The sequence below is a fragment of the Vespa crabro genome, chromosome 19, assembly GCF_910589235.1.
Source record: "Vespa crabro chromosome 19, iyVesCrab1.2, whole genome shotgun sequence".
Classification (NCBI taxonomy): Eukaryota; Metazoa; Arthropoda; class Insecta; order Hymenoptera; family Vespidae; genus Vespa; species Vespa crabro.
Genome location: NC_060973.1, coordinates 4,804,928 through 4,817,979, shown reverse-complemented (window position 1 = coordinate 4,817,979; position 13,052 = coordinate 4,804,928). Strand labels below are relative to the sequence as shown.

The following is a 13,052-nucleotide window of genomic DNA, read 5'->3' as shown; positions in this document are numbered from 1 at the left end:
CACATAGACATTTTTCATATTAAAAAATTATATCTTAATATTTTCAAGACGACGTTTAAATGAAAAAAAATCTAATCGCTTTTCGAACGTGCCCTTGAGACATTTCTTATTCGATCTAAAAAAAATTACATTTTTAATTAATTTAATCGTTGACAAAGACATATATCAATAATACATATATATATATATATATATATATATATATATATATATATATATATTATATATATATATTATATATATATTATATATATATATATATATATATATATATATATATTTTATTTATAATTTGATCTTTTTGTTCAAAAATCAAGCTGATAAAAGAAAAGGATAAAATTTTGTAGAAACTTTCTGACAAAAAAACGTATCGTAATTATAACTGTCTCTCCAATTAAACGATACGCAAGAACGATAAAGAAAAATCGAAAAAAGACGGGAAGTATGTACACGTATCGATTTCTTTGTATAAAAAGAAAAATATCCGCAAGTGTGTTTCATTGTTTAAACGAGTCAATTACGTCCATATCCTTTGCATAGAACGTAGCATTAGGGTTATTATAGGTAACATTTCTAATCGTAGCTCTCTCTCTCTCTCTCTCTCTCTATATATATATATATATATATATATATATATATATATATATTTGTGTGTGTATGTGTGTGTGTGTATATGTACGTACATTAGTAAATTAAATTAAATAAAAAAAATGGTCATAACTTTCCTAGCTTCTCGAAAGGATATCGAAAGTTTCTTCAAAATTGTTCTCTCATTTCTATTTATTAAAAAATCAGTGATTAAATATTTCAATTAGTTATAAATTTGAAATATAAGTAAATACGTGGGGACCAATGAAGAAAACGATTGAACGTCCATTACTAACATCGATATTAACTTGTAATAAAAAGTGAAACATAAAAAAAACAAAACACGAAAGAATAGGTCCCCTTTTTATGGATCCTTTTCAACGAAGCCCGCGAAATAAAAAACGAATTTTAATGTTAATTATCCTAAATCATTCTTTCTAATAATATTAGCCGAAAGAGAAAACAGAATTAAGCTCTGTTTAAGAATGATTGGCAAACATTTCGTTGTTTCGAGAGAATTCGATCGATTTCGAATAATAATAATAAGAAGAATAAGAATAATAATAATAATAATAATAATAATAATAATAATAATATCATCACGAGCTTTTCGCTTGATCCTAATTGTTACACGTACGCACGTATTTGTGTAAATATCATCTCGATGTAAGAAACATTATTTTTATAAACGATTTAACTAGAGGGAGTTTCAATCGAGCAGGCAAATTTATTAAACAAGGACAGTGATTCTCAACGCGTTATTTATTCTGGCATTTCGTTGCTCTAGTAACTAGTTGATATATATCGAATATCATATTCTCTTTCATGTGTATTGTATTACCCATGTCTCCAATACGATATTGTATAACATTTATAAAGATAAATCGATAGTGTAACCTTAACTCGAACCATCTAGAATTCTCGTACACGTTATTCTCGTTATTTTGCTCATTGATCAATTATAATGTGTAGATAGATTTAAGACGATTCGAACGTTCCTTCGGACCATCGGTGTAATTCATTGTCAACGACCAAATTAGAATATTTTCTTCTATTTTTCTTTCTCTCTATTTCTCTCCTTCAATGACACAGTTACCTCATACAACTTCCTTTACTAAATGTACAGGGTAATTCGATAATGTTTACGAAAAATTTCAATTGTGTCGTGAAAAGATATTCTTCTTAATTTTACTTTTATCGAATTATACGAACGAAATAGAGAATTATCAGTAATTTTTCATTCATTCGGTTTCATTGATGAAAAAATCTCGATTGAAAATAACATATGAGTACTTCATACGATCTTCGATAATCGATATCCAATGATCATATTCCCAGCTGATAGGTTATGTTAAGACTTATTGTCTGCTCCATTCATATTATGTCATTCATAAAAATTCCTTAAAAATCTCGATTTAAAATAATGTATTTATTTCTGTACGATCTTTGATAATCGATATCAATCGATAATAGATTATGTTCGCCTCATGGATGCGTATGTCGAATCTTTGATGTAGTACATAAAGTATATAAATTGAAAATATATTTCTATATAACTTTTGACGAATTACCCTGTACGTATACATACACATGCATACATGCATCATACATACACGTATATATGTATATATATATATATATATATGTATGATGATGTATGATATGTACAAACTATTAACAAAATGTATGTACACAGCCAGAACCAGCGGTGCATAACCGCCTTAGATGTAATTTAAAAGCGCGCTTAGCTGCAAATAGTTTACGAGTAAATTTAAACGTAAATCGTATAATTGTATGCGCGTATGTTCTGTATGAATGACTGTGTGTTAAGCGATTAAGCAACGACATCGAGAAAGGGGTTATCGTTTTCAAAAGTATTATTTACAATATATCTTAAATAACAAATTTTGAATTATTTCTTACACTTATTTAAAAATTCGTTGATTTTGAATAAGTAAAGATAAACAAATATCAACGTTATTATTTAAATATCAAAGTTACTAAACTATAAAAAATCAAAAATGTTATTATTATTGTATATTATTTCATTTATCGTTATTATTTTATTATCCTTTAAGACATACGGACGAAATGTGAAATGTGCGTGTAATATTTCGAAAAAGATTTTTGTGCAACGAAATTAGTCATTTAGGAAGTTGAGAAGTTGCTTCGTTGAAGATATTGTCATTTACATTGTCTTACCTAAAGTTTATTATAAATAAGCAGTATGAAAAATATTCGTTTCGATGCAATATATATTTACCGACCATGGATTAAGATCATTAAAGAAAGAAAAAGTAACAAAAGAAAGGTAATAGAAAACAGAATTATAGCTTTAAGCAATGAGACCAAAGTAAGTAATGATGAATCCTTATTCTCTTATATGGAAAGGCAATCTTAAGACAGTCGATTTAAGAGCGATTTTACAAAAAAAAAAAGAAAAAGAAAAGAAATAATAATAATAACAACTAATTTTATATTATTTTTGTCTCCTGTATATAAATAAGTAAGTGTCACTAACTCAGAATTATAATAATACTGATCTATAAAATATATTGATGCTATATCATCCAGTCAATTTAATCGATCGTTAATTATTACTTATTAAGTTGCTTATTACATATAAGTTTTTAGATTGTGTTATCTCATCAGATAAAATTTAATTGTGACATTATTGGTAAGTATGATTATTATATAAATTTCATTGAATCGACCTTAACTTTAATAGTGTACACTAAAAATTAATGTCATTGTTATTTCATTAAGAATAATTCCTAAAAAATTAAAATTATCCAAAGTAATTAGACATTGGTTTGCTTTTTCTTATATTTTTCATATATTTTTTTTTTGTTTCGAACATTAGGTATACAGTTATTAGCAGATTATTGATGCTTTTTACAACAGAGATTATTGTGAGAAATTACATTAATTTATGTATTAATTATATTAATACATGAGAATAAGACTAATTGAAATTTTTTCAAGTTAATTGTTAAGTTTGTACCAGTTCATGATTTTGTACATATATTAAATTAACATGTTGAGATGAAACGTCACATATAATATGTGACAAACAACATGTAATTTATTTTGTCCCATTTCACACACTGTTCTTTGTAATGTATCATATAAATCTGGACAAAGTGTATCTCCTTTTCATCATATGTATGTACACTAACACACACACGCGCGCATACACATACACATATGTATACACATATATATGTATATATATATGATTTATTATTTATTTTTTTATTAGCATAATATTGCATTAGAACTCTTTTGACTGAGTCTGTTTACAGTCTCCATATCTGACCAAAGACATACACATATGCAAATTCACATAATACAGAGATCAAATATGTAAAAACGAGTATTGCTGTTAATACAGACAAAAAAAATCATATTATATAAATATCTACAAAATCACGTACTTCTTATGTATACTTAATTGTACCGAATTAAAACTAATTTTATCAACAATATTGCTATTGATACAAGTAAAGTAAATATTCCTGTTAGAGATACATACATGTAATAATTCCTATTTCTTTAAATATATAAAGAACAAAATCTATTTAAGTTACATTCATCATTTAGAGGGATGAAAACATTATTTCATAAGTTATATCATTAAATATTATTAAGAGTTAATGAACATTAAAATTAACTGTAGTCGATGTACAGATAATCGCATGCTACAATAAAGTTTCTTTACTACATTAATATTACTCTTAATTATACAGACTCTGTGAATCTTCAAAGATTTCTTCGTTATGTATTAAGAGTAAAAAAAGAATTCAGTTTTATTTAAGTTATCTAACTGAGTGTTAAACCTCAGGACATGTCTTAATTACTTAATCTATGGACAAGAAGTTGGTGTTCAATGTTTACCTAATTGTAATTCAAACACGCTTTGCTCTCTGTGTACATTAGAATTGCACATATAAATCATTTTCAGTAAATATTATACATTTCTTCACAGCCTTCTTACGAAAGTTCAATGTGAAAGATAATTTTATACTGCACTTCTTGTATATATCCAATCCACATAGATTAAAATTCTACTTTTACAAAAAAGATCTGCACTTAAAAAATAGCTCTATTTACACTAATCATATGCTTATATATCACCTTGCTAATCTCATTAATATATGTATGTATGTATGTATGTATGTATGTATGTATGTATGTATGTATATGTATGTATGTATATGTATGTATGTATGTATGTATGTATGTATGTATGTATGTATGTATGTATGTATGTATGTATATGTACGCATGTATGCATGTATGTGTGTATATGTACGTACGTATGTATCTTAAATTATATATGATGCGTGCAAAATTTTATATACATTAATAAAATGTACATACATACAATTAAAGATTGCATTGTCGTATCTATGAATCGTCTTTGAAGAAATTTTGCTCTTTCCTTATTACGTATGATTTATATGTATGTAACATTGATCAATTGCTATATGTTTTGTTTAATTTCTTTATCCGCCACATGATTATTATCATTACTATTATTGCACAAACTTTCATTATTCGAAGTAGAATCCAATTTAGTATCTTCCAATTGATTATCCGATATATTTGTAACTTTCAAAGAGTTATCGCTTATTTTTAAATCAGTATTTATAGACTGATTTTGAGATTCTGCATTGTGTTGGTTATTCTGAAAGTATGTATCAACCAAAGACACGCTTTTGCTAATCTCTTTGGAATAAGGAATACTGGAGCGTCCATTTAAAGCGTCAACTTTATCAGACGACGTAGAGTCATCCATTTTTTGCATTAATTCAGCCCATGGATCTTCTAAGATAGACTTAATGTCAATATATCTTGATATGTCAATTTGCCTATGACTATCCTTTTGCATATTCTATATAACACATATAATAATTGAAGAAATTAGTTTGAATCTTACAGGAATCAAAGTTACAAAATATATCATGTAGAATATTTATATACCTTATTTTGTCCATGAAATTGCATACCAGTATGCTTATAAGGAGAGTAGGAATTATTGAAATGCAGTTTTGTGTTCGCAAAGTGGTTTCCTCTATAATCATTAAACAACCAACTACCTGAATTGCGGTGATTTCGACCAATCCCAGAACCATATCTGTTACCACTGTGTCTCCTTTGATCCGGCGTACTAGTGTTCAAGGGAATAAAGTCGTTATCGCCACGATTCAGTTCTACACCGTTGTAAGAATAACACCCACGCTTGTAAGCAACAAAACTACAATTTGTCCTTCTCGTATCAACGTAAGACTTCCACTCGTGATTATTCTGACTTCTACTACCGCCCGGCATACTTAACGGTGACTTTCTCATTATTCAATTTCCGATACACTACACTTTTCCTTTGCAAAATCAACGGATGTTTTTATAACCCAAGCGTCAACCAACAACGAGTGATATCAAACGACGCCATGTAAGCTTGTGTTCCATAGAATAAAAAAAATTAGATGCATCGTTAGGTATGGCCGGAAGTATCTTCATCTCTATACTATATACAACTATGAATAATAGTTTGAAGAAAATATAATCAAAATAACATATAAATTAATATTATATATATATATCATTTCCAAAAAACGTGAAAAATTGTTTTACTTTTTATTGACAAATCCAAAAGTGGTTGATGTATCTAAAATGTCAGAGTCAATGATCGTAGGATACAAAATGGCGTCGTTCGGTGATTATCGTATCAATGTGCCTTCCATCATTGTAGCTTTTACATTGTATTTTTTAGGAATATGATATATTTCGATAATTAATTATTAATTATTAAACGTTAATTATTATACTTTCTAGGACAAATTAGTCGAAAATTTGAACTACGTTTATGATTATCGTTCTCTGATTTCTGATTGGTTGGCGTACATTGACACAAGCGAATCATAATTTGATTTTTTGATCTTGCATATCAATTGCATGTAATTTCTCGAACTTTTGCATTTTAATAAAAAACTTGTGATAAAAAATGCCAAGATATATATGTATATGTATATATATATATATATATAAATACATGATCAATTATAGTACAAATGTTATATCTGATGTTAAATAATCAGGCAATGTGAACACGCTTTTATCTATAGAAAACTCTGATATTTATTCATTATTTTCGTTTTTTTTTTTTTTTAAATTCCCTATCCTTCCCCTGAATACTTTTGTTCACACAACATTTGTCTATAGCATCGTTTAAAGTCATATTTTATTTATTTTTAAATATTTTAAATCTTTGATACTTGATACATCTTTACGAAATAGAATATTATAAAATCAAAAATGCAAAAAGTAATTTCTTCCATGTTTGTAAGTATTTTACTTGATAATGTAACATATGAAATATATCGTATATGTGATTTGAATTTTAATTAAAGGTACATGGCAGGATACGTAATAGTATTTCAATGATGTTACGTGCACAATTGACAACATTGAAATTAAATAAGCAAGAACTTCCTAAACTACCAGTTCCAGATTTAAAAAAAACTGCAGAAAGATATTTGAGGTATATAATTCGAAATATTCTTTATTATTATTATTATTATTATTATTATTATTATTATTATTATTATTATTATTATTATTATTATTATTATTTTAACATGCGAACGCTCGAGGATATGTATTTTAAATGTAAAGATATTATTTCAGATCTGTAAAGCCATTATTGAATGAAAATGAATATTGTAATACAAAAAGAATTGTGGAGGAATTTATTTCTGAAAATGGTCCTGGACCTTTGTTACAATCAAAATTATTACAAAAATATGATAATACCGACAATTGGGTAAAAAAAATAGGGAATTTCTTGAACTCTATTGTAAAACTAATCTAATTATTTTGAAGATCTTTTTATGTCTACAGCTGGAAGAATGGTGGATAAAGTCTGCATATTTGAGTTATAGAGCTCCTCTTGTCATGCATTCTAATCCTGCTACCATTGGTGCACCCTTAAAATTTTGTCATAAAGAAGATATCTATACAATCGCTGCACATCTTATTAAAGCGACTTGTGATTATAATGATATGTTGAAAAGGTAAATTCTATTTAAGATATATTTATTTTTAATAGATAAAAAAGATAAACGTAGAAAATTAGTCAGAAATTATATAATTCTGCTTAGCGGTAAAATAGAACAAGAAATGATTAAAAATGAACCGTTAGATATGCAACAATATGGAATGATTCTTGGAACACATCGTCGACCTGCTCCAGAATGTGATCAATTATTACACACCGATGACGCGAAACATATTATAATAATCAGTAATAATAATGTAAGATACATACAACATGTTTATATTATATGCAATATTTCTTATATATTAATATTGGTATCTAGTTTTTTATTTTCATAGTTTTTTAAACTTGACGTTATTAAAAATTCTTGTATTTTAAATGAAACTCAAATTGCTGGTACAATTAAAGATATTGTCAGTCGTTCCCAGACGAAAGGAAAGCCCGTAGGCATTTTAACAGGAAATGACAGGGATACATGGACAAAATATCACTGTATACTTAGAGGTATTTACGAACTTTTGAATTATAATTACGTTATGTTAGTCTTTTCTTTTTTCTCATGTTTGATATTTATGAATATCTTACGAAATAGGTTTTTTTTTCAAATATAATCTTCAAGTATATATGCACATACTTTAGTATCTATTTAATACTATCATTTTTAGAACAAGGAAATAATGGAAAAATAATAAAAGATATTGAGGAATCAATGTTCATATTATGTCTGGATAAAGAAATGCCTAAAGAAGCATTTGAAAACAAAAATAATGCCTCTGTTAGAGCTCTACAATCCTTAACTGGTTATAGCAGTGATTTAAATGCAGGGAACAGGTGGCATGATAAGACTATACAGGTAATGTTAAAGATTAACAAGATTTAAATATCAATTATAATATATATATATTATATATATTATAATCCATATAGTTTTAATATATCCAAGATAGAGTATAAAGTAATTATATAAAGTAATTATAATCTTTCACCAGAATATTGTAGATTTTGCTTATATGTTGAAACTTTGATAAAATTAATTTACAAAAATTGTATTTAACAGTTCATACTTTCTACTGATGGTTTTTTCGGATTGGAAATGGAGCATACTCCATGCGAAGGTGTCCCTGTTGGTGTATTATACGATCACGTTACAAAATACATGTAAATATAATGCAATGATATAAAATAACATGAAAGCATATTTATAAATCACCACGATGTGAGACTAGATTGTCTGTTAATAAATATTTATCGATATTTGTACAATTTTTATCTTTGTTTTCTTTTTTAGCTTATCAAAACTAAATGATGTAAAATGTGACAAATTTGATAACTTCCCAAGGGCAGAATGTTTAAAATTTGAAACCAATGAAGAAATAGACTGTGCTATTCAAAATGCTACCTGTGTTGTAGATAAGTATGTTACATTTTTTATATTTGCGAAACATACGTGTTTTCAATGCGTTCGCTGCAAATGATGCCAATTGGTAAAATTTTTTATGTTGTCTGTATTACGCAGTTTGGCTTTATCAACTGTACCAATTATATTAAACAAAAAATATAAATTGCACTTAGTGGTTTTTTCTCTCTTTGTTTTTTTTTCCTTTTTTCTCAAAGGCTTGCAACGAATGCGTTAATTTGGATAATATATAAAAATATTCTTATTTGCAGTATCTCACAAAACGCTAATATGGATTGTTTTATATTTAATGAATTTGGAAGAAATGAGATAACAAAATATAAGCTATCTCCTGATAGCTTCATTCAAATTGCCATGCAAGTTTCTTATTATAAACTTCACAAAAAGGTACCATGTCATTATGAAAGTGCTGGATTAAGAAGATTTAGAAAGGCAAGAACAGAATGTATCAGATCGACGAGCACTGAATCTATATCATTTGCAAAAGCCATGAGTAATGATGGATGTATAGACGAAAAACAATTGCAAAAAATGATGGTTAAAGCCATAAATAAGCATAAAGAAAGTGCATCCGAGGTATGTATTCTTGTATGTATTTATTATTACATTTTTAAGACTTCCTTTATAACATTTTAGAGAACTGAAGTAACTAACTTATGTACAAAACTTTATCAAGTGTATTAGGTGTTAAAGTGTATTAGATGAATATAACGATTAGTGAAAAATTATTTCAAAGTAGTCAATGCGTTAATTAAGTCTTTTATATAAAGATATAAAATTTATTTTTCTCTTCAGGCTACATTAGGACAAGGTATCGATAAGCACTTGTTTGGTTTAAAAATGATAGCTTCTACAGAATCAATGTGTCTTCCAGAATTGTATAAGGATGTTGCATATATTAAAAGTACATACTATAATATAACATCGAGTCAAGTAAGAACACAGTTCTTATTTCTTAATAAGTATGTTTACAATCGTAGATAATAGTCTTGATATAATTCTTTAATCAACAGGTGCCTCATAAATCGTTGTCATTTATGTGCTATGGTCCGGTTGTACCAGACGGTTATGGTTGTTGTTATAATCCTCGAGAGAACGATATTCTTTTTGGCTGCTCTTCCTTCAAGTCTTCTAAAGAAACAGACGCAACAAGATTTGCCATCGCATTAAAGGAAGCTTTGTGTCGAATGAGAAATTTATGTAATGTTTAATTGATTATATGAATATATAATAAATTCGCTCTCCTCCCCCTCCCTCTCCCCCTCCTTCTCTCCACATAATGACTATATATCTAGAGAAAAAAGAAGAAAGGAAAGAAAAGGTTTTTCGGGTGACTTATTGAACTGACATAAAACTTTTATCTTTCTATAATTTTTCCATATATTTTTTTTATTTTTAATAATAGACATATAACGTAAAAATTTGATTGTAGAATCAAGTAACAACTAGTTGACTATCCTTAATACTCTCATGATATATATATATATACCTGTTATATTGGGTTGGAAGCTAAGTGATTGCGGATTTTGTTGATAGATGGACTTTACACTTTTCACAATCACTTAGTTGCCAACCCAATAGTGTTATAAAGTAATACGTATGATATAAAAAAAATTGTCTATCTGTAGAGAAAATTGAAAAAATTTGTATACATACTTTCGTCTGTTCGACCGAACGGATTTGAAAAAGAATGTAACGTAAACGTACAACGTACGACCGGTAGAAAAATGAATTATCCGAATAGATTTGTCTTTCTATTTATTCCGGTATGAAAAGGTACAATTTTTCATGAAATAAAAGAATTTGTGATGTCAATGTAACCATAATTCCACATATTTTTGAAACGGCAATAGGTCATAATGAAACTTCCCACCATTTTGTTGAATTTTTCCTTCCATATGTATTCCTTAAAAGGAATTATTACGTCAGCACGGTACTCGTATATATAAGATAGATATTTGGAGATCAAGCGAAAGTAACCAACAAATCAGTGAATAATACATAAGTGAGAAAGAAGATGGAGTGGAAAATTCTTTAGCAACAAATATCAAGAAGTGTTGGTTTTTGTGTTCGATAATGTTTTTGAGTCTTATCCTTGATGTTATTATGACGGTATATATATATATATATACACATATACACATATATTTACTTTTTTGAAAATATTTTGTGTTTTCATAGGATATAAAATAATAATAATATTTTATTTGTGTTTATATAGATATTTTAAAAATTGATTGAGAAATTCGGAATCGTTAGACTTGTTACTTAATAATTGTCTTCTGAGGAATACCCTATTTATGACGATTTATAGCAATTGCTTTTTTGTTATCTTCTGATGAATTTGAAGAACACAGCAAATTTTCATTATATGATTTAAGAAGAAAATTTGTTTAGTTCCTCCTTCTTATTAACTGACAAAAACACTTTGGAAACTTAGAAGAAAAACTCTTTTTATTCCTTAAGTTAGATAATATTTTAACATTTGTTTTTATTCAATAAACATGGCTAAAACACCAATAATGATTTTACAAGAGTTAGGAGTGAAAGAAGGTTTTTTACCGACTTATATTTCAACTTATTCACAAACTAGTAAAAATGTAAATATATTTATGTTTGAAGTAAAATATAAAGATTTATCAGCAGTTGGACAAGCTTTGAACAAAAAAGAGGCAAAACAAAACGCAGCTCAAAATATGTTAATGTTACTAAGAGAATCAAAGAGTACTCCTATAATAAGACCAGTATTGCCATTAAAAAATATTAATACTGGTACGTCAGTTTTGCCAAGTTCACCTTTATTAAATCAAGCATTGTTGTTGGAAGATCATAAAAATTATATTGGCTCTTTACAAGTATGACTCATTTAAATTATTATTTAATACTTTTTCTTTAATCTTATGAACAATACAGTATATTTTCATCATCGTTCTCTTTACGCTTTACCAAGCACGTGTAACTTTATTCCTTTGTAAATACTTTTCATTTGTAATATGATATGAAATGAAAAAAATTGTTTTGGTTTTTTAGGAATTCTGTATAGAAAATAAATTAATACAGCCCGAGTATGAAATTAGTCAAACAACTGGACTAGCGCATGAAAAGAATTTTACGATGTCCTGTAAAATAGGGGCGATAACCGAAGAAGCAGTAGGAACTACAAAAAAACAAGCCAAACAACTAGTTGCAAAAAAAATGTTACAACGTCTTCATAATTCTAATGCATTGATTATACCTAAAAGTCAGTGCGAATCAAAAATGAATGATGGTTCTGAAATGTGTGACGATAATATGTCCAAAGAAGCAAACATAAATACTTTTGAGGAGTTAGGTTTACGAATAGTCAATCTTAATGTAAACATACTTCAGAATGATATCGAAACAAAATATTTAGAATTGACTTCTAAGAAATGCTCAGCAGTGCTTTCAAATGAAAATCTTAACTTCCAGAATTATCATTTATTTTTTAAAGGTTTTATTTGTGATAAAGTTTGCGATGGTAAAGAGGAAGAATTGACTTTTATATATGACAATATTAAGAAATTTAAATCAAGCCTTTCGAATACAGAGAAATATGACACTGTTGAAATAATATCCCTTGAAGAACAGATTTTAGAATATATTACAGATAAATTGAAATTAAATATAGAAAAAAAGACTATATCTTGTAAAAATCCGTTGCTAAAGATGGTTGCTTTTAAAATACATACTCCTCTACCTATTATTCAATTTGGTGCAAATAGCAACTTAATGACTGCAGAGATAATAGCTTTACGCAATATACTTGACACAGTTATGATTTATTTGAAATAACTAAATGAAAATATATAAAATTTTAATTCCAACATTTATATTTTTATACAATTTCAATATTTTGTATTCGTATAATTTATTCTCCATACTTTATTAACATTTAACAGAAAATATGAAATTATAACGACTAATTCGAAGATAATAAAATGTGACTGGAGAATATGACTGGAAAAC

The 13,052-nt window shown here is 27.3% G+C and overlaps 3 protein-coding genes across 5 annotated transcripts; 2 read left to right on the top strand and 1 right to left on the bottom strand.

Moving 5' to 3' along the window:
- Positions 1-1,332: 1,332 nt before the first annotated feature.
- Positions 1,333-6,179, bottom strand: LOC124430801. 2 transcript variants are annotated; one of them, XM_046977855.1, is made up of 3 exons: positions 5,691-5,832; positions 5,575-5,607; positions 1,333-5,485 (listed from the first exon to the last, which is right to left on the bottom strand). In XM_046977855.1, the coding sequence occupies exons 1-3, from the start codon at positions 5,724-5,726 to the stop codon at positions 5,075-5,077; spliced, it is 480 nt and encodes a 159-aa protein (XP_046833811.1). In that variant the 5' UTR covers positions 5,727-5,832; the 3' UTR covers positions 1,333-5,074. The 2 variants fall into 2 exon arrangements, with proteins under 2 accessions (XP_046833811.1, XP_046833810.1); XM_046977854.1 differs by having other exon boundaries at positions 5,575-6,179.
- A 140-nt stretch (positions 6,180-6,319) lies between these two features.
- Positions 6,320-10,885, top strand: LOC124430798 (carnitine O-acetyltransferase-like). Of its 2 annotated transcripts, none has more exons than XM_046977849.1 (12): positions 6,320-6,933; positions 7,002-7,132; positions 7,279-7,414; positions 7,474-7,664; positions 7,752-7,905; positions 7,987-8,152; positions 8,314-8,501; positions 8,706-8,806; positions 8,937-9,062; positions 9,317-9,641; positions 9,861-9,998; positions 10,079-10,885. In XM_046977849.1, the coding sequence occupies exons 1-12, from the start codon at positions 6,907-6,909 to the stop codon at positions 10,274-10,276; spliced, it is 1,881 nt and encodes a 626-aa protein (XP_046833805.1). In that variant the 5' UTR covers positions 6,320-6,906; the 3' UTR covers positions 10,277-10,885. The 2 variants fall into 2 exon arrangements, with proteins under 2 accessions (XP_046833805.1, XP_046833806.1); XM_046977850.1 differs by having other exon boundaries at positions 6,323-6,933; positions 7,492-7,664.
- Positions 10,886-11,031: 146 nt separating this feature from the next.
- On the top strand, positions 11,032-13,051 carry LOC124430800 (RISC-loading complex subunit tarbp2-like). The gene is made up of 3 exons (XM_046977853.1): positions 11,032-11,177; positions 11,287-11,920; positions 12,096-13,051. Exons 2-3 carry the CDS (start codon positions 11,570-11,572, stop codon positions 12,876-12,878), a joined length of 1,134 nt encoding a protein of 377 aa, XP_046833809.1. The 5' UTR covers positions 11,032-11,177; positions 11,287-11,569; the 3' UTR covers positions 12,879-13,051.
- Position 13,052: the final 1 nt, after the last annotated feature.